The 21,706-nt window shown below is 42.0% G+C and overlaps 3 protein-coding genes across 3 annotated transcripts in view; 1 reads left to right on the forward strand and 2 right to left on the reverse strand.

Annotated features, from left to right (window-relative positions):
* LOC307028815 (uncharacterized protein) overlaps positions 1 to 21,706 on the reverse strand; it is a 226,970-nt gene that overhangs the window by 34,666 nt on the left and 170,598 nt on the right. The window lies entirely within an intron of this gene.
* On the reverse strand, positions 733 to 10,215 carry znf142 (zinc finger protein 142). Its single transcript, XM_079663894.1, has 8 exons — positions 9,962 to 10,215; positions 8,165 to 8,581; positions 7,758 to 7,985; positions 5,905 to 6,723; positions 5,631 to 5,808; positions 2,233 to 5,110; positions 1,711 to 1,816; positions 733 to 1,371 (listed from the first exon to the last, which is right to left on the reverse strand). The coding sequence occupies exons 2-8, from the start codon at positions 8,574 to 8,576 to the stop codon at positions 842 to 844; spliced, it is 5,151 nt and encodes a 1,716-aa protein (XP_079520020.1). The 5' UTR covers positions 8,577 to 8,581; positions 9,962 to 10,215; the 3' UTR covers positions 733 to 841.
* Positions 10,286 to 21,605, forward strand: bcs1l (BC1 (ubiquinol-cytochrome c reductase) synthesis-like). Its single transcript, XM_079663902.1, has 7 exons — positions 10,286 to 10,987; positions 11,851 to 11,990; positions 14,144 to 14,338; positions 16,434 to 16,497; positions 16,605 to 16,777; positions 17,193 to 17,310; positions 20,493 to 21,605. The coding sequence occupies exons 1-7, from the start codon at positions 10,668 to 10,670 to the stop codon at positions 20,740 to 20,742; spliced, it is 1,260 nt and encodes a 419-aa protein (XP_079520028.1). The 5' UTR covers positions 10,286 to 10,667; the 3' UTR covers positions 20,743 to 21,605.

Below are 21,706 nucleotides of genomic sequence, written 5' to 3' on the forward strand. Positions count from 1 at the left end.
TCACTAATATACAATTTCCACAAGGTAATCTTGTTAATGATGTTATTGTAGATGTATGTATATATAGGCCTGTAACAACATGCAATACATTTCCTGAATTGTTCAACATTCAGTCCTCTGCGAATGTTTATGACACATTCATTGTTCAAGGTCATTTATTTACTTTATCTACAATAGTTTCTTTATTACAAGAAAATATCAAATTACTTTTTATTTTTTCCCAAATACAACTTACTTTCAATACACACTCTCTCACTTGATAACATGCACTGACTAGAGTTGGCCTATTAAGTGCGATAACAATTATTTGTATTAATTGCATCATTAAAAAAAAAAGAAAGTGTAATTGTATAGAAGTCTATGCGAAAATGGCTCTACTTCTCACTTGATTTATTTCCTCAGAAAGCATTCAATGGATTTCAATTTCAAGTCTTCTTCAATACACCATGTGTATTTGGTAAATGAGGATCATATTTAGAGCAAAACAAACAAGACACAGTGTGTGTTTTAGGGCGGTGTTACCTTGTGATTGACAAACCACTACTAGGGTGACGGTCCAATCATGATAGAGCGTAACAATGGGTATGCCTCCCCAGCTCCACTCTCTTATCCAAATATGGTCACTCTTGGCAAAAAAAAAAAAAATGCGAAAGGCAAACCTGGAGTTTCAAAACAGTAGTTCACAAACCAATCATCACACGTCACGGTGACCATATCTACTGACTGCCTATGTATTTTGTAATGATGTGTTTTATTAGCCTTGTACAGTACGACAGTTATGTCGCTGTTCATTTTGTTGGTAGTGACCTCACATGACAACTCCATCTTTTGTGCCCTCTCATCAGCATTTTGTCTCACTGTGTTTCTTTCTCTGTAAAACCTCCTCATCTACTTCCTGTTCCGTGTCGGTTGTTCCTTTTTCTTCCACCAATTGTTTTACTTTCTCATCCAGTGTCCCCTGCAAGGCCTCCTTAATGGTTAGGCTTACTGCTCCAGAGTCCCTCTCCACCCCCTGCTCCACTGGCATATCCGGATGGTGCCTCTGCAAATGTTTGACCACCTGGAACCTCTGTTTGGCTTTGTAGGAGCAGTGGCGGCAGCTGAAAGGCTGTTGATTGGTGTGTGAGAGATAGTGATGTCTGAGACCTGCTGGCCACCGGAAGGCCTTCTGGCACAAACCGCACGTGTAAGGCCGATCGTCACTGTGTTGGTGCTGGTGGGTTTTCAGGATAAAGCTAGTCTTGAAAGCTTTGCCACATTTCTCGCAGACATAGGGCCGCAGGTCGCAGTGCTGTGTGTCCCTGTGAGCACGGAGAGCATCCGCTCGGTTAGTGCGGTAGTCACACTCATCACAGGTGTAAGGCTTGTCCCCTGAAATACAAAAATAAAGGTTATTCAGCATTAAATGCTCAAAACTAAATCTGTAATCTACACTTACAAAATGGAATTCAAAGAAGTTATTCAAAGACTTGAATACAGGTGAAAATCATGCAACAAAAATGATAGCAAAGATATTATGTGTTAAAGGTATAGGCTTAAGTTTACTGAACATCGGAATGATTTACAGAAATATCCTGCCCCACAATAATAATATGTTTTTGCGTAAAAAAAAAAAACAGCTGACAGAGCCAATGTGGAATGTTTAAGTAGATGCATAATTTTCAAAAGTGATTAAGTCATATAACATCAAGCTTTATGTCCTGCTGATACCTGTGTGCTTGGTCATGTGGTACTTCAGCTGAGTCGCCCATTTGCATTTGTAGCCGCACTCTGGACAAAGGTACTTCTTCTCTTCTTGGTGAACCCGCATGTGAAGCTGTGGTAGAAGTTATTATAAAACATAGACAAATAAAAAAAAGTATATATCATGTTCACTCTGTTTTGGGAAATACAGTGCATTTCATATTATAGTATAGAGGAATATAATCATTACACAAGGTATATCATGTATATTTTGAGTTAGCAAGAAAATGCTTTTAGTCCCATTTAGAACATGACGTTTTAGAGCTCTTGAGCTTCATGTGGCCACAGTGAGTATTACCACAAATATTTCACCCACTTCTTATACAGATGAAAGAAATAAGGAACGTTAAATAAAGTATTCGGGCAAAACCTTTTATCACGTCATCAACTCAGGACAGAAAACCGTTTTAGACCTCTCTCACATTGCCCTAAGCCTAAGGGCTTCTTATACAGCACTTGTATCTTATAAATAACATACTGTAAACGTACCTTCAATCTAGACGGATCAGTACAGGTGTAACTGCACTGCTCACAGCTGTACGGCTTCTCTCCAGTGTGTATGCGAATGTGCCACGTGATCTTCTGCTTGTTTCTTGTTGAATACTCGCAGTCTGTGCATTTGTACAGGCGCTTGCCTCCATGTGAGCGGAGGTGCTGCTCTAACACCAGCTGATGCCGACAAGCAAACTGACACGAGCTGCACTTGAGAGGCTTGTCATCCGGAGATCCGTCCTCGTGTTCGCTCAGAAGGTGTTGTGCCAGCAGCTGCCTTGTTTTGGAAGCAAAGGGACACAACTGACACTGATGTGCCAGGTGGCTTCTTTGATGTATCACAAGGCTCTCCTTTGTTTGAAAAGACTCCTTACAGGTGTTGCACTTCACCTGAAGGTGATTGCTCTCTTGGTGAGTCTTCAATGTGACTTCACTTCCACATGTGTAGTCACACTGCTTACATGCAAAACTAACCTGGAGCTGGTGCGCACGTTTACAGTGGTTTCTTAATGCAGCCTCTGTACTAAACTGAGCATCACAATGAGTGCAAGCGTGGCGAAGCTCGCCCGTGTGGCACCTGAGATTGTGACGTCTTACATCATCAAGCGTGTAGCCACTGAGGTCACAGAGTGAGCAGAAGTGTGTCGGCTGCTTGTCGTGGATGCGCATCTTGTGCTGGCGCAATTTGGTCACAGCCCCAAAGGTTTTGTCGCACATATCGCAGCTGTGACGGCCGATTCCTGTGTGAAGAGACTCGTGCTCTTCCAAACGATAGCGCCTTGTGGTGCTAAAAGGACAAAACCGGCATTGGTGGGGTTGTGCACCTTTGTGTTTGAGCGCAATATGCTGCGTCATGCATCGGTCCTGTTTACAGGTGAAGGTGCACTGCTGACATTGCAAACGTTTAGCACCACCACTCTTCTTTTTGTCATGGGCATACAGGATGTGACGGGTCATAGACAATTGAGATTTGGCTACAAATGAACACATGGCGCATTGGACTTTGTCTGGCTTCAGGCAGCCTCTCTTTTTATGACTGTCTAATGCCCTTTTCTGATTGCACTTAAATGCGCAGCTTGGACAAGAGAAGATTGGATGTTTCTCAGAAACTTTCCCAGTTCTGCCATTATGGTCTTCCGCCAACTCCTCTTTTCCTTTGAACGACTTGCTAGAACCCTCATCCTCCACTTCTGGAATGATCTGACTCTTGATTTTTCTGCAGGTTGACAGGTGCCGTTCGACTGTTGCAAGCCTGACTGATGAAAAAGTGCACAGCTTGCATTCAAATTTCCCATCTTTTTTAGCCAAAAGGGACTTCGGCAGTTGGACATTTCTTTGTTTGTTATTAGAAAACTTGTTTGAAAGTTTAACTTTCAAAAGCTTTTTTTTCAGAATTGTGCTTTGCTGCTGTCCTGATTCACTGGATGAATCTTCTTGTTCTTGCTGATCAAATTCCTGATCGCTTGAATCCGAGGAAAGACTATTTTGCGAAAATAGAAGCTCTGTCTGATTGGAATTTGTTTCCTCATCTAGTTTTTTGGATCCCTCCTGGCCTAGAGTAGAGTTGTCTTCTGCTTTATTTGAATTTCCTACAAATGTCCTTGTTTTTCGTGGAATGGCTGGGCACTTCTTTGCAAGGTGGCTATCAAGGCCTCGCCTCTGTTTAAACTGTGCACCACAGGCTTGGCATTTGTGTCCCTTTATCCTACCTTTACACAAAGCTTGGCAGTGGTACTTCAAAGCGGTCTTCTTACTGGTTACATAAGAGCATTTGTCGCAATGATAAACGTCTTCAGTTGGCACAACAAGCATCTGCACCCGTCCCTCAAGAACCATGGCCTCTGCCTGGTCCTTGTCATGCTTCTTCATAGCTTTTAGACGGATCTGGGATTCTAATGGCTGATTTTGTTCAGCTGGATACGTGGAACTCATTGGTCCACCTTCATTCTCCACCTCAGGTGTTTGACACCCCCCAGGTTCAACTGGTTGACTTGTATCATTTTCGTCTAAGTCACTTTGTTCACATTCTGCATCTGCCATAGATACATTATCTTCCTCTGAGGAAGATGTAGAGACGTATGCTTTTTCTTGGGATGTGTCAGAGACATTGGAGTTTAAATTGGACAAGCTTGGGGCTTTCTTTGCACATCTGTCTTCTTGATTTTGCAAAGAGTGGTTCTGATAGTCAGCCGTTGAGAGTGTTGTTAAAACAAGAGTACAGTACTCCTCAGGATCGTTCCCAGATGGAGGATTGTCTGAAACACCTTCATTGACAACCTTTTGAGAAACAACATCAAAAACATCCACAGAATCCACAGTTTGTGTACCAACTACGGATTCTTTGTGATATGCTGAGTTAGGAATATCGGATTGTTCTGTTTCAGAAGGTGGATGTCCTTCAGAGGTGGATGGTTCAGACTGCTCATTGGCTGTTGAGGGTTTATTGTAAAAGTCCTGCAAGAACTCGGTAGAATTCCTCTCTTTCTCCTTTGCAGCGTAGTTCTCCAGCCATGCTTTGTCCCCAGGCACGTATCCATGAGCTTTCCTCTTGTGCAGGAAGAGGCTGATGCTACTGAAGGAGGAATAGAAGCAGAGCGCACAGCGGAACTCTTTCAGCTTGGTGTGTTTGCAGTTCTCATGGTTCTGAAGGGCTTGCCTGTAGCAGGTAGTGTATGTGCAGTACTTGCACTTATAGACGGATGGCTGTTTCTCCCCTCCAGAGTGTTTGGCCAACATGTGATTTTGAAGCTCATATTTGCGCTTGCAGGCGTAAGCACAGATCTCACACATGAGTGATTTGGCCTGATGTCGTAACTTGTGACTATTGAGTTGATCCATGCGGTGACAACGGTAGGAGCACTGGTCACACTGATACCTAGGACAGCAGACAGGAAGATTAGTCATATCCAGGGCAGCGCACCCGCCGCCAAAAAAGGAGCACCGGATCATTTGAAAAAAGCGCATTTGCGCACCAACATTGAGAGAGACAGAGAGACATGAGAGAAGAGGGAGATAGAAAAGAGAGAAGAGAGAGATATTTGCGAGTTGCATAAGAACTGGTAAGACGCGTGACTACGCTGCACGACTGCTTCATGCGCTCTCTGCTGCGAGGCACGGGCGCACCCCCCCGCAGGGCTGGTCATATCAATATTTATAGTACAGATAATATCAGTAATTCCCAAGGTGGTGGGCCAAGGGAGCGGCAAAATATGTTCATTTATATTTTTTTACTGTACATTTTTCAATTGAGTTCGACCAATTTTTTCAAAATGGACGAAATAAGCAACAAATCACTGTATAGACAAATCTGTTAAACAATGTCTATCTGCTTTAATCTTAATGTTTTGTTAATTATGTGTACCCAGCAGTGTATTAATAATACATAATAATAATACCTGAGGTCTCCAGCATGTTTCCTCATATGGACATTCAGATAGTGTTTCCATTTAGTGACGTATCCACATTCGGCGCACATAAAGTTCTTGTCTTCTGAATGAGTGAGCATATGTTTAGAGAGGTAGGACTCGTCTCTGCACCTGAAGTCACACTGGCTACACTTGTGGGGCTTCTCACCTGTAACACAAAAAAAGAACAAATCAGAATATGCTGCGCCAAAGTTATTAAAGCTAACCAAACAACATAGCTTAAAATGTAATTATTGTATCTTACCACTGTGCATCAGCATGTGTCTCTTCAAGCCTCTTTTATGCGAGGTCACGTAGCTGCACTGAGAGCAGCGATGGATCTTCTCGTTGGCATGCAAATGTCCAACGTGCTGCTCAAACTCCACGGGGTTGAATGTGACGAAGGAGCAAAAGTCACAGCAAAGCCGGTCGTTTCCTGGGTGACCATTCCTCTGGTGCTGGAGGAAGACAGTCTTATTGGAACAAGAGAAGTCACACTGTGAGCAGTGGTAGGCCAGGTGCGTCCGATAGTGAGCCTCCATGCCTGTGTCACTTTGAAAGATGGCACCGCAGGCGTGATGACGACACTCTACAACCTTGACTCCGTGCACCTCGGCAGAGTGTTTAAGAAGGTCTTTGGGCAAAGAGCTCTGGAAAGAACACCCCTCTTGGAAGCAGGCCACTGGCTTGCTGTCTGATAGGATGTTGTGTGTCTTCATGTGGGCCTTGAGCACCCTGCTCTGGTGAAAGCGCTGACTACAGGTGGGGCAGGGATAGATATCACTCACGCCTTCTGCCTCATCAGCATGCACGCTGGCAAGGTGGCGCCGGATTGCATTCCGCTCCACTGCAGAATATTCACACAAGTGGCAACGGTGGAGCTTCTCACCTGCCTCACGGAGTCGATGTATGCGAAGCTTGCTCTTGCTGGTGAAGTAACGCTTGCAGGTGGGACACTGGAGGCTGGGGTCAGGAAAGTGTAAATGCAGGTGCTCCTGCAGGTGGGAGCGCATCTTGAAGCAGCGACGACACTTGGGGCAGGTGTGGGTGCGATATGTGCGCTCTGATCCCTCCGCAAGGTACTCTGAGGGAAAAGGACATATGGAATTCATTTGGACATAGTGAAACCGTTTGTGATAAAAGCAAGGATGAAACTAAAATGTAAACTTAAGGGCTGGACACCTAAACAGTGAGCTGAAATTGAATTAAAAGCTCTGTAAAGCCTGTGCTCTGTGGGTCCTTCGCACCGATCAATTCCTTCAAAACTGTTTTCACATCATCATTGGAAATATTGATACAAGTATTGATAATAGCTGCTTAATGTAGATACACTATCAAATCAGATCAACTTTTATTTAGCACATTTAAAAGCGATTTTTGGTCGAGCCAAAGTGCTGTACATGTAATAAAAACACATTACTTATTATTATTGGCAAGAAAATCTACAAGAGATTGTACAGTGCAATCAGAGAGATACAGTATGTCCACGTTTTTGAGCAACAATCACAATAAAAGACAATAATTTACAACAGAAATATAAAAAACAAAAACATAGGGAATAGTCAGGTGTCATGCTCCGCTCTGACTAGAAGGCCAGGGAGAAGAAGTGTGTCTTTAGTGAGGATTGGGCCGACCTCACATGGAGGGGCAGACCATTCCAGAGCCTGGGGCCAGCTGCTGCGAAGGCTCGGTCCCCTCTGGTTTTGAGCCTGGTCTTGGGCACTATCAGCAACAGCTGGTCAGCAGACCTTAAAGCTCTGGCTGGGTTGTAGCGATGGAGGAGTTCGGCTATATAGGCCGGAGCCAGCCCATTTAGGGTTTTGAAAACAAATAAAAGGAGTTTAAAACGATATAGCTTTACGTATGAGGACATTTCTTCTTAGCATGGGCTTTAGTTGCCTATATCAAATCCATTATTGAAAGGGGCATTAAAGTAAGCATACAGCCGTAGAGGCGCCATTGAGAACAATTCTAATAGAATGGGTAATAGGGTCCTGCTGAATGGGCCCCTGTATGCCGACAATGCAATTGGACTTTGTTATTTGGAGCATTAATCACTCTTCACTATATATAATAACTACAATATCTATGAAATATGAAGCCGTTTGGTGTGCGTACCTTTGGATGGAGGTGCTTCAGTGTCCACTGCTGAAGGTTTGTCTCTTTTCACTGCTTTTCTCAGTCTTTTCATATTTTGCCTTTGCCTCTCAGACTGTTCTTTATTCATGTCATCTGGTATTGATGATTCATAAGATGGGTCGGATATCAGTTTCCTTTTTGACCTGCTTGATATTTGGGGCTTGTGGCTTTCTTTAGTGCATACAGTAGTTGCTGAAGTGTCTTTACCTGTGGACAGATGTGCCAAAATGGTGAAAATCTACATCTCAGTGACACAGTCGTAGAACTATGGCCAACAAACCCATACATATGCTATTTTTTAAAACCAAACACATGTTAATAGAAAGAAGGACAACATTTTTCATTTTTGTAACATAACACCAATTCTTTATAGTGTGTGTGTTTACCTTGATCGTTAGGTGGGAAATGCTCCGGGAGGTGGTCCCTCAGGTCTTTTAAATTGAACGTTACAAACTGACACTGAAAGCAGCCGAAGGGCATGTGGCCCTGCGAGTGTCTCTCCATCTCCTCATGTGTGAGGAATGAGTATTTGCAAGCCTTGAATGTGCAAGGAATAAGAGATAGACCATGGTGGGCTTGATATTCCTGACGTCCTGTGTTGCTGAAGTGGCAGCCTTGTTCACTGCAGGGGAGGGGGCCTTCAGGGTCATGTTGTCCACTGTGGATGCTTTTGAAGTGGCGCCTCAAGACACCTGGCTTGGAAAAGACCTCACTGCATTGAGAACACTTGTAGTTCCCCAATGTTTTTTTGCTGGATGGAGTACATGTTTCAACTCGATTAGATTCCACGGTGGCCATTTTATCTGAAATAACAGTACAGAATATAGTTTTGGTAGATTTTGAAACAAAGAAGACAAACATTTGTAACAGATCAATCTAAAAATCATTATAAAGTGCACACTATAATCATATAGGTGAAAGCGTTTTTTAGATTTCTTATTTCAAGCAAATCTTTATTTATTCAGTGCCAAAATTAGTAGAATGGTAGAAACACAGTGGTTCTGTGAGGATTATGCATTCTAAGCACTTAATGGCTTGTAATATTATACATAATACTAAAACCTAGCACATACTATACAAAGTACAAAATGACAGGGTGTTCAATTGGGATTCATGTGGAATTTTCACAACCTCACTTGTGTCAGTTATCATAGGACCTATCATTTCAGTACAATCTAGCTCCAATAAGAGCTGCAGATAGGTGTAGATAGGTGTAGATGGCGTGGATGGTCCGAAGGAACAATGGCTCTATTATATATATATTTTTTCTTTCAAATGCAACATTAGGGCCTACTCATGCAATCAGAAACATATCTCAGATCTCCAATATTTTTACAGTTATTTAAGATTAAAGTCCACACCCGTTCAATTATTTGAAGTCCAATAAGACAATAAAACATATAGCCTACCTTTTTGGCGTTTAATTTATGGTCAACACCAATATCTCTTCTGTGACCTAAGATTTTCATCGTCATAACTACACTGTAGCTATGTTCGTATGACAAAATAAAAACCTTGAACCTTTAATGTGTTAAACTAAACTGTGCAACTACAGTATCTACAGTGACGTATAATGTATAAGCTTATAACTTATAAGACGATTAATTGTGAGAAGTGGTGTAAAGAAACTAATTAGATTTACTCAAGTACTGTACTTAAGTACAATTTTGAGGGTATTTCTACACCACTACCATTCAGAGGTAAATACCTTTACCAGCTTTGATAACACTTTAATACATACATAATTATAAAACATATCTTATATATTATTCTGAAATGTACCAATCTGCATAATAAGTACTTTTGGTGCTTGTATATTGATTATACTGATATTGACTACGATTTTGTATTTTTACTTGAGTAACATTTTGAATGGAAGTCTTTTACTTGTAACACTGCAGACAGAGTATTCCTACACTGTGGTTCTTCTAAGATCTGAGTATTTCTTTCCCCCTCTGATTGTCAGTTCATTATTTACAAAAGGCCACGACGACATTGAATCGTTATTTTCTTTCCAAACTGAATGGGAACCTACTGCCTGGGTTTCCGCGGTCCATTCTATCTAGCAAACACAACATCAACCTTTACCAGCCAACAGCATCCAGCTCGTGAAACCCATCTGAGTGTTAGTTAGGAAGGTGTCCTCCTTAATACTGAGAGGTAGTAACCTAAATATCACTTACCGTACTTCTTTATGATGGTAGAAAGTGGTAATAATACGTTAACAACAACGCAGTTAACGTTAGCTTAGCTATCCTTAGTTAGTCTCTTGGTCGCAAACTGCTCATTTCTTAGTTCCTACGAGCAACTAATTGTCCTATAGGGTCGGTAAAGCTACAAAAAAATGCATAAACGATGTTATTTATGGTCATATTTATCTTAGTCACAATAGCTTGCGTGCAACATTATTTTAAGATAACACTAACAGCGACACGGAATGAATGTTCGAAGGCAAGCGAGCAGTCGGAACTATATTTGCCGAACACAGGAAGTGTAGTAGAGGTCGCATTCATTCAAGTAGCTATGCATGTGGATTTTAGTTGGCTGTTTACCCTAGAAACCATAGCCTTTAAAACGGCAGTATGAGATGAAGACAAATAAGGCAAGTCAGTAAGATGTTAGCTTATTATTTATTTATATATGACCGAATTTATTATTAGAAAATTGCATCAATTGGTATTTATTTTATAATATTTCCATGTTGGGCATCAGGTCTTCAGCTACTCTCAGATGTATATCATACTATCAGTGTAGTCTCTGGATTGTCATCAAATGAGTTTGTCACACAGATCAGATGAGTTTGCACTTTGCCTGAAGGTGTGTGCTTATAAAAGGTTTTAAAACTACTATAGAGTGTGGTTCCACTGGGGCTGTGCAGACATCAGCATCATGCCCCTGTCAGACTTTCTGGACGGCCTGAAGGACAACCCTTACTTCGGGGCTGGGTTCGGACTGGTGGGGATTGGGACAGCCATGGCAGTGGCCAGGAAAAGCGCCCAGGTTGGGATGATCTTCTTCCGCAGGAACTACATGATCACTCTGGAGGTCCCCAGCAAGGATAAGAGCTACCACTGGCTGTTGAGCTGGATCACCAAACACGCCAAGCACACCCAACACCTGAGCGTGGAGACCTCCTACCTGGCCCATGAGAGCGGACGGGTTCACACGCAGTTTGACTTCCACCCGAGCCCCGGGAACCACATCATCTGGTCAGAAGAGTCCTCTTAATATACCTGCTTTAAATCAACTTTATATGGAAGGCCTGAAAGGCAAATTAGAGAAACACCTGGTGATGTATTTAGTAATTACTTTCTTTAATTCGTTTTATCTCCCGTCTTTATTAAATCATGATTAACAGGCTAATGGGTTTGCCAGGTTAATCACTAATAGTATCTGAATAGTTTTTTTAATCTGTGAAACAGGTTGGGGGGATTTATTTTAACCAGGATTTATTTTCTAAATTATATTTGTTGTCTTTCTTTTAAAATAAACATGTGGAATGGGTAAACAAAAGTAGGGCAGGTGTCATTTTAGTTTATTGATGTAATACCTAATCAGACCACTAGAGGCTGAAGTGCACACTTCCCCATGTTCAAATAAGGCTAAAACACAAGATACAAAACACATATCGTTTATTGTGTGTTAGAAAGTTTTATAAAAGTACTCTCTTGTCTTTATTTTCACTTTGAAATGTTCTGCCATTATGGAAAACATGAATGCTTTTAGTCTGTTAGAAAATAGGGTTCCGGTGTATTTCAGTGTCTTGTGGCAATTTCTTTTCTCAACCTATTCCATGGATGAAAACAATTAAGGAAGTTATAAGAAAAAAAGAAACTAACAAAACCTTTTTTTGATCATAAATACAGGAGAGAAAATAATTGAAATCAGACTTACAGTAGAAAAGTGTTTCACCAGTGTTTTTTTTCTCACTTTCCTATCAGGGCTTCCATAACTTCAGCATGATACCAATATACTTAAACTGATAACCATTTGTACAGCTTTAATTCCGTTTCTATGGCTTCTCTCTGTCAACATTACATCTTCTAACACTGTCAGGTGTTGTCTTCTGCAGGTACGGCAGGAAGTGGATCAGGGTGGAGAGGACCAGGGAGAAGCAGATGGTGGATCTGCACACCGGCACCCCGTGGGAGTCTGTAACCTTCACTGCTTTAGGCAGGGACAGACAAATCTTCTTTAACATCCTACAAGAAGGTAAAGGTGTACGTAGCTCTGCAGTGTGTGCATATAACAGAGATGCAGAATACTAGGGCCCTTTCTCATTTCTCTAACTCCCCTCCTCGTCTCCTATCCTCGATACTTAGTCCCGCCCACAGGAGATGCGAGCGGAGGAGCCGAGGAGGGGAACCGAGGAGAGAGGAGGGGAAGCAGCAGGCGATTAGAGAAATGAGAACTCCTCTCCTCTGAGCGGTCACTTTAAATAGACGTCCATTAATGATGACAGGAGGCACAGCAGCACTCTGTCTGATGGACAGATGTGTTCATGACGACTTATATATTTACTTTTAATTCATTCACAGTGTAATGAGACAATAACAGGCTACAGATGCGGACACACACACACACACACACACACACACACACACACACACACACACACACACACACACACACACACACACACACACACACACACACACACACACACACACACACACATATGTATATATTTATATAAATATATACAATTTCAGAATCAAACAGAACACTCTCATAATAATGTAACACTATCAGAGACTGGATATATCCCCCCCCCCCTCTGTGGTCGCTACAATAAGGAAAATAAATGACGGGTCAAAAGTTTTATTTACAAGTATTAAAAGTAAGCAGAGGACACCAAACCAACTGAGACCTGTCCGTCCGCGGCGTCTTTTCACTGTACAACACACACCTACACACTGTACCACACACACCTACACACTGTACCACACACACCTACACACTGTACCACACACACCCACACACTTTACCATACACACGCACCTACAGCTCCTAAAACAGGCTATAGCCGTTGTGTATTTTATTATGTGAAGCACTAAATGGTTTTAGAAAAATACCGACTCTTTCTTTGTAGATATCTACTAAACTAAAGCAAATAAGAGAGTAGGCCTGTTATACTGAGTGATATATATTATACACACTGCTCTGCTTTCTGCACGGACCTCACAGCTGTTCTCACTGTAAACATTGCGTCGCGATGAAAGCAGTTAATAAAATAATATCCAGGGGATGCATGCAGAGCTGTCATTGGCTGAGATAAGTCCGGCCGTGCGTCACGACTCTTTGAAACATCTCTGTTCCCGGAAATGCATCCACGAAGGAGCCGTGGAGGACCCATCAGTGTATCCTCGGTTATAGCTCCTCCGGAGAGCCTCCTCGACTCTCGATCCTCGGTCCTCGAAGTGCATTTAGTGAAATGAGATGTCCTTCAACATGGCGCGCTGAAATTAATTTCCGGGTCACTACCGAGGAGTCGAGGAGGGGTATTTGATGAAATGAGAAAGGGTCTAGGTTTGTGTTGCGTCTCTTTAACATTTTGAGGTGATTCAGTGCAGTTGTCTACAGTGGCGACTCGTCATTAGGGGCAGGTGCACAGCCCCCCCTTGTGTCAGCAGAAAGTAATGAAAATAATCATTCCAAAAACATGCAAAAACAATACATGCTATAATATATTTTAAGATCATCTTTAGTCATCTGATTCGTCTGTACATTGCTGTTTTATTCTGTGTTCTTCTAATTAGTGTCCACAGTGTGCATATCGAGCCGTGTTGAGCGATGAGGGGCAAGCCCCTCTCTGCTGTAGAAATGAATGGGTGCTGTAAAAACTACACTGCGCATGGTCAGAGTCTTTCTTTATTCAATGTGTGCGGCAAAAAAATAATCACCAGTGGGGCATAGTGCTGGCAACCCCACCAAAACATAATCTCATAGTTCAGAGCTGATTGGCTATAAGTATGTGTGCCGCGAAAAGTGTAGATGTGAAGAGGAGACGAGAGAGAGCAGCGTATAGCGATTAAAATCAGTAAAACGGAAAGAAAATGAATGAAGTTGACCATCTACTTCAGCTTTGGTGAGTTCATTTGATGTCATATCTTTTGTTGATCTTCTGTGTTTAGCCTATAGGCTATTGCTCTGCTGGATCGATTGATATTGTGACCTCGGTGATGAGTGTCTGTGTTTTCCTTATACCCACCCCCATCTCTCTATCGGAACCATGGATAGCCGACAGTTATTTGTGTACATGTTTAAAAAAGCACCAGAAGCTTATATATACACATCTAAGTTGTTTGTGCCCCACCACTTTTGTACATATAAAAACGCCACTGGTTGTCTATCATGTTTTGCAGCGAGGGAATTGGCCATGAAGCAGGAAGAGGGACGGACAGTGATGTACACAGCCATGGGCGCCGAGTGGAGGCCATTTGGGTTTCCGCGGCGTCGCCGACCCCTCAGCTCTGTGGTGCTGCAGGAGGCCGTGGCCGAACGGATCGTAGACGATGTGAAGGAGTTCATCGGAAACCCCAAGTGGTACACAGACAGAGGTGGGACATTCACTCAGCGCATAAGGAACCAGTGTTTAAGTGATTCATCTTTCTGTTGCGTGGTTATATAATTCATGGTTTCTTTCATTGTTGTGTCTATAAAGTCCTTCTTGTCCGGGCATTCACTGACATTAAAGAGCAACTTGCAGGTTAGAGACACCAGTGAATAAATGTGTAGGAATATGATGAATACACTAGATTTTCCGAAAAATATACAGAAATATACACTACAGTGACATCTGGCGTCGTTTTAGTAAGACATTTTCTCTTCCGCATAAAAAAGCCAACGCACGTGACCTCCCACGTGTGACGTAACATGGGGGAAACATGGGGAAAACAAGGGGGAGAGCGGCCGGTCTAACGTATGAATAAACATGGATCACAATGCTAGTTTTGACACAGAAGAGGTTGAAAATATATATTCGAATGCATATGATTATAATTATGAGCCTGCTAGGTGTCCAAGAGACCAGGAGCAGCCAAGGATTAGAAAAAATAACGGCCATCGGAGAGAAATGGAGCTTTGGTGTGTGGAGAACCAGTGGAGAACTGAGCATCTGTCTTGTTGAGTGACCGGCGTTAGCTACAGAATGTTAGCTAACGTCACATCACAACATTGTAAAGTTAGCAATCATATATCAGGCTATAACTAAAGTAGTATTGATAATATAGTAACGTTACTGGCAGGACTGTTGATACTGATCCATAACAAAAACTAATGCGCAAGTATCAGCCGTATCTCGCGTTACCTAATGCAACTCCACACTACGGTGCTGACCGGAGGGGAGACGCGAGATACGGCTGATACTTGACGATCTGGCGGAGAAAGGTTGTGGAGCCTCCGTTGATATGCCGTTGTAAATGGCTTGATTGAAAGCAGGTGTGTAGTCGGGGAGGGTGCACAGCTGATTGCAGCAGGTGAGTGGAGTTTGAGCCGGGAGCCAGGAGTGACAGCCACCACGCACACACAAACAACAAAGACAGGGGGAAACAAACAAACACAGAGGAGACGGCTGGAGCAGTACAGCCACCACAGCGTTACCTAATGCAACTATACACTACGTCTTACGGTGCCGTGTACCGGAAGGGAGAGAGAGCAGCGAAGGGGGGAAAGAGAGAGCAGCGAAGGGGGGGAGAGAGATGTAATACGGTTTCTTGATAAAGCTGTGGAGACTGAGTATGTGCTGCAGGGAGGTGGATGCACAACACACCCAGGAACGAACGCTTAGCTCCGGTTCTTTTCCCGTGAGGGAAACTGTGGACTCGATGCCCTGACAGGCTGGAGTTTGTGCAACCTGCACAAACACAAGCTCACCATGATTACAAATGGTGAAATGCAATGTAAAATTACCGAAAAAATACCAGCTCACTAAATCACAACCACTCAAACCAACTACAAACTACTACCGCGGATTGGGCAGAGAACGAGTCCGAGAAAGTTAACTCCCCCATGTGACGCAATATGAGGTGTTTGACGTATGACTTTAAAAAAAAGCAGTTTTTAGTAGCAGAGCTCAAAACGGCTCCTTTTCCTCTGAATTCCTGCCCTTATGTCTTGTAAAACATATCAAATCCTGCATTAACATTTTTAATTGTAATTTTCAGGTAAGGTTAAGCATAAATGTAGTAAAAATAAAAACCTGCAAGTTGCTCTTTAACAACATTTAAGATGTTACGCAAGTACAGTTTCCTATATGCACTTCAATGCATCAACTGAGAAGGTGAATGAATTATATAAAAAGATGATTAATTTAATTAAGTATGTCTGTGGACAATATTTTTTCCTAGTTTGTAGAAATTATTTTTCATCCTAAATACTCATGTTTTGCATCTATTGCAACAAATATACTACGTTTTTAAATAGAAAAAAACATTTATTAAACAGAAGGAGCATTTTAGTTTTGAGTTTTTTCATTTTTGTGTCAATGCAGGATTTTTGTAAAGCTCTGTTGTTTATCACATGAAAGTTATGAATATATTGTCACAACATTCAAAAGTGAATGTATCTTATATATGTTCTTTCTAACTTTACATGTTTTTGAATTCACCTTTACTGTGTTCTGTAAGATCATGCTTCTATAATAAATGTTTGCAGGTATCCCCTACAGAAGAGGATATCTGCTGTACGGCCCCCCAGGGTGTGGGAAGAGCAGCTTTATGTGAGTGTGCTTTGGATTCCCACCCTTCCTGCTTAGAGTCTGTGACTTTGAAGGCTGTGTTGAGTACTTCAATTCTTCCCTCCACCTTTCCGCCCTCCACATTGCAGCACGGCGCTGGCTGGAGAGCTGGGCTACAGCATCTGTCTGATGAGTCTGAGCGACCGCAGCCTGTCAGACGACCGGCTGAACCACCTGCTGAGCGTGGCCCCCCAGCAGAGCATCATCCTGCTGGAGGACGTCGACGCAGCCTTCGTCAGCCGAGACTTGCTGCCCACTGAGAGTAAGCAGGTGTCTGTTTGTTAGTAGGAAACAAGGGTAACATAAAGAAGAGCATAATAGAGGGAATTATCTTAACAACTCAGAATCAGAAAATACATATTTGCCATGTTTCTAGGAATATAATGTGATATATATCAGGCTATGAACGATATATGAACAAAGCCCTCTATAAAAGGTTTCTGAATAAACATAGTAATTAGACTGGAAAGTGTGTGAGTACTGAATTGGAGATATCTGCTGTGGAAAAACAAATTTAGTAAATCAGCCACTGAAGATATGTATTGTAAAATTATGCAAGACACTATAGTATAAAGAGGTTTAAATAACTACCGACTGACGGCAAATTGAAAAGCTGAGGTTGACAGACTGTCTTTGTGTTTCATATTTTGGAATCCCTTTCCTCTCCTCTCCTGCAGACCCTCTGGCCTACCAGGGGATGGGCAGACTGACCTTCAGTGGCCTGCTCAACTCTCTGGACGGAGTGGCTTCCTCTGAGGCCAGAATCGTTTTTATGACCACCAACTTCATTGACAGGTACTGTTGGATTAACATGTGTTAACACTATACCTGGGAAAAACAAGGGTTGGTGTCCAAGCCAAAAAACAACAACCAGGACAACATCTCTATCACTTTGATCAAAATGAGTGCCATCGATTGATTACAAAATGTAATTGCGTCTTTAACCATGATTAATCACAAGTTCAAAATACTAATATTTACTAGTAAATAAAACATGTACATGTGGTTTTGTGCTAAAGAAATAATGACAAACCGGTGAGTGAAATCAAACGGGTTTTTACTTTATTAAAACATGATTTTCTTTTTAATTATTGGCATGTACTCCGATTATTTTCCCGACATTTAGCTGAAGCATCGACTATGCCGCTATCACAGAGGGCTGCAGCTAGTACACAGGGCATATTATCTCTGCTGCTATCCTACTCCAAATAATTTGTCTTCGTTGGAGCTTGGGTGATTCTTTGACAGCCCTAAAATCAAATAGCAGAGAAAATAACTTCTGCTTTTCGTGTTCATCTTTAATGCAAATGAACCCATGATTTTGACGTCCACAAAGACCCCCTAAGCAACAACTGTTCAGCAGCTATTTGGTCATTAACCGTTACAAAACGACTCCAAGGTCAGATCTACCAATTGTCAGAACTTGTAAATACTAAAAAAAACTAAAACCAAATTGGAAATACTATTTAAAAAATAAGTAGAACATGTATTAAGAAAAAAAACTAGGAAGTGTTTGACATTTCTATGAATTGATCTAAAAGAAAACAAACGGAAAGCTGCTCCATTAAATGTGTTTTTGTAAGGTGAACGATGTGACTTGTGTGTGAATGCTTAAGTCACTCTGTGTCTACTGGATGCAGCAGCGCCGGATTCATTTCAGAAGTGGGGGGGGGTCAAAAAGTGCGTGTGTATATGACATAGGCCTACTTGCCAACCCTCCCGATTTTCACGGGATCGAGACTCCCGTTTTCCTCCCGGGGTCATATTTATTCCGCATTTCTCCCGGTTTCTGACTAAATCTGATTTGTGAGTCACGACCTGTTTCGTTCTAACATAACGCACCAAATTTTACTGTTTCCACTCGGACTTCAATACAGCTACACCATTGTTTGGTTTCCATGGTAACGTGTCTCTTTAGTAGCGCGAGCAAATGAAAGTCTGAGAGGGTGTTCAGCATGGGAAGGAAGATAGTCACAGAAAACAGATCAAGAATGGACCCTACCCTCTGCTCACTCCCTTCCTGTAAATTAAACTATACAGGTCCAGCCCACACATATGACAGCTCAGTTGCTCCATCATTCCATCTTTCCTTTTTTCCTGCTACGCTCTTGTTTGACAAGCTGAATGTTGACTGGTGTTTGACTGAAGTAGGCTCTGTGAAAAGTTCCAGTTATTAACTCGGTATTTACAAAGCTGTCATCTCCACATTTGGAGAAAGTTACAAGCCGTTTGACAGCAGCAAATCTGATTCCACAGAAGGCTCGTTTAGTGTTTTTTGCAAATAATTAACCACTCTGTTTTTGTACCATTCTGCATTGAAGTACCTTTCTCTTTGCCCAAATAAGCTTTATTTGCCCGTCACAATTTCCCGACAACAAACCTCCATGCATGCAATCGGAACCAGCCTGTTTCGGTTCAACGTTGCCGGCGGCGGCGGTTTTGACAGGCTCTGCGGCCGCAGAGCTGCTGCTCTGGGGTTCATCTGGCTGTGATGGTTCTATGGTTGAAGGGCCAGGCTCCAGAGTTGTGGATGTCAGGGATGTGACATTCAAGTTGTTGAATTTCAGTTTAGTTTGACAGTATTTTGTTTTCTTATGCGCTGGTTCTTCTGACATGTTTGCAAGTATATCTATCTAGGTTAACGGCTGACACACACAGAACAACGTAACAAATAAACAAATCTAAGCTTTTTTATTGGTTGTAATTTACATGGATACATTTGAATGGTGTGACAATGTCCTATTTGATTGGATTACAATGTGCATATTCTTCCTGTTATGTCTGCCTGCTTTATTTTACCTAATGCAAAGTGACCTGCTCCATCGAAATCAGTTGCATTGACCCGAAGACACATTTTGAGTTGTATAGACTGCTGGAAAGAGGAGATTCCTAGCTGTCTAATGATATCAGGATTGTTTTTGTACTCCAAATATTAAGCAAAATATGTCACATTATATAATGACTTTCACCGAGTCGTCATTTTGATGAAAAAGGCCTTTAAAGTTTCCTCTTCTCTGGAATCCATCGATCGATCTGATTGATTATTAGCGGAGCAAATTATCAAAAATATTTTCGTTTGGATTACTGGTCTGGGGGGAGCTCGCGATTGTGTGTGTATACATGTTTGTGTATTTTTGCATTTGTGTGTATTGTTTGTTTCCCGGGGAAAACACTCACGAGAAACACCGGCTGTTGTTATGCCTGCTGTGACGTTAAGTTACTCAGTTCTCCGCTTGTAATTATGCCGTTACAAGCTTCAAACCTGTATTTATCATCTGAATTTGCCGAAACAAGTTTAATATTCTGAAAGCCAAGACTTTGTTTATTTGAAATCAGATGAAAACAAACTGTAACGGGATCTGCCGTGTTATCCATGATTACTACACGCCTTACATTCATAATTTCAGCGGAGGGAGGTGGAGCGGCGCTGTGGAAGAGCAGAGTGGCGAGTGAGAGCTGTCATCTTCCCTTTACAAGCTTAACAAATGCCTGTAGCTAATGAGATTGAATATAACAAAATATATACAGCTAGATCAGATGGCGTTCTTGTTAGAGTAGAGGGGAATTATTGAAACGGGATGTGTACAGTGTTCCGCGGCATCCGCTGCTGCGAAAATGTGGGGCAGGGCTGTAAAGTGGGGGGTCCAATAGCCCCCTGGCCCCCCCGCTTCCTGCCCCCTTGACTGGGTGTATAAACAACAGTTTGCTAACACATAGACACTACAGCTTTACAAGGTTAAAGAATGTGCTTCTAGCTTTCATATGCTACCCTCTTGTGGCTAAAATATATACAAAAGCAGCTTTAAAATATTTAAACTGGTTTGAAGTCATATATACAATAACAACTACCCAGCAACATTATTTATTTTCAAAATGGACTGTACAACTTCGATGTCGCTACCTAAGAATACGTTATTTGACATCCCTGGTGAGTTTGACCCAGTATTTTCTATGACGTTCACTGCCATTCTCTGCAGGTTGGACCCGGCGCTGATCCGGCCCGGCCGTGTGGATCTGAAGCAGTACATCGGGAACTGCACCCACGGGCAGCTCACTCAGATGTTCTGGAGGTTCTACCCGGAGGAGCCTGCCTCTGAAGCGGACCGCTTTGCAGCGCAGGCGCTGGCTGTGCACTCTGAGATCAGCGCCGCTCAGGTGCAGGGACACTTCCTGCTGCACAAAATGGACCCCGCAGGATCTATAGACAATGTTGCCCAGATGAAATAATGACAGAGGACCGCACAGTGTTTGGAGAGTGATTACGGAATAAAGAGAAATGTGAAAAACACTGTTTTTACACTTCTATCTAATATATAGAATTTAGTAATTGTATGTGATTTATAACGAATCCATTATATCTTTCACTGCATTCCATCACATGAATGGCACAGACTTTCCCTAGAGCTCAACAGGAAGTAAGGTTTAAAGAATTTCTTAATCTTGAAAAAATGTTGCTTAATTTCTCCTCATCTTGTAAGCAGCAGACCATGACTCAGTATGTCGGCACGCATGGTTTAAAGGCACAGTTCGTAGTCCACATGACACAAGCAAGTCCCATTCATTGGCAGGTCTTTATTACACAACATGTGACGGCAGCTAATCAGTGAACATGAATAACATAACTGCTTATATTCTCTGTTTATGATATACAACTTTAACAAACTTGACGGTCATGTCATTTTTTATTAAACGGGCTGAAGCTAACAATTATTTTAATTATTGATTCATCAGCTGATTATTTTCCAGATTAATTAAATAAATGTCTAATCTATAAAAAAGCAAATGGTGAAACATGTCCATCCCGGTTCCTCAGAGTCCAAGATAACGTCTTGCCTAGATTCGGTTCAACTCGGGGCTCATTTCAACAGCTTTCATCTCTTGCATTTAAATAACTCTTCAACTATCCTAATCTCTTTTCCTTCAATTATTACATTTCAATTACTTTCATCGCTCTTCCTTTAAATTATATTTCAACTGCTTTCATCTTACACAAATCATTTCACAGTGAAATGACTTTAATGCCTTCACTTCAACTGCCTTTACCACATACACATTAAAAAGGCCCTATTGTGTTTTGGGGGTTTTCCATTTCCTGTAGTCTGTTATATCGGTTTTTGTGCATGTAAATGGGCAAAAATGTAACTTGGTTATACAGGATGGCCTGAAACGCCTCCATTATGCTCCTGTGTTT

This window comes from Notothenia rossii (assembly GCF_949606895.1).
Source record: "Notothenia rossii genome assembly, chromosome: 2".
In the NCBI taxonomy this organism is placed as follows: domain Eukaryota; kingdom Metazoa; phylum Chordata; class Actinopteri; order Perciformes; family Nototheniidae; genus Notothenia; species Notothenia rossii.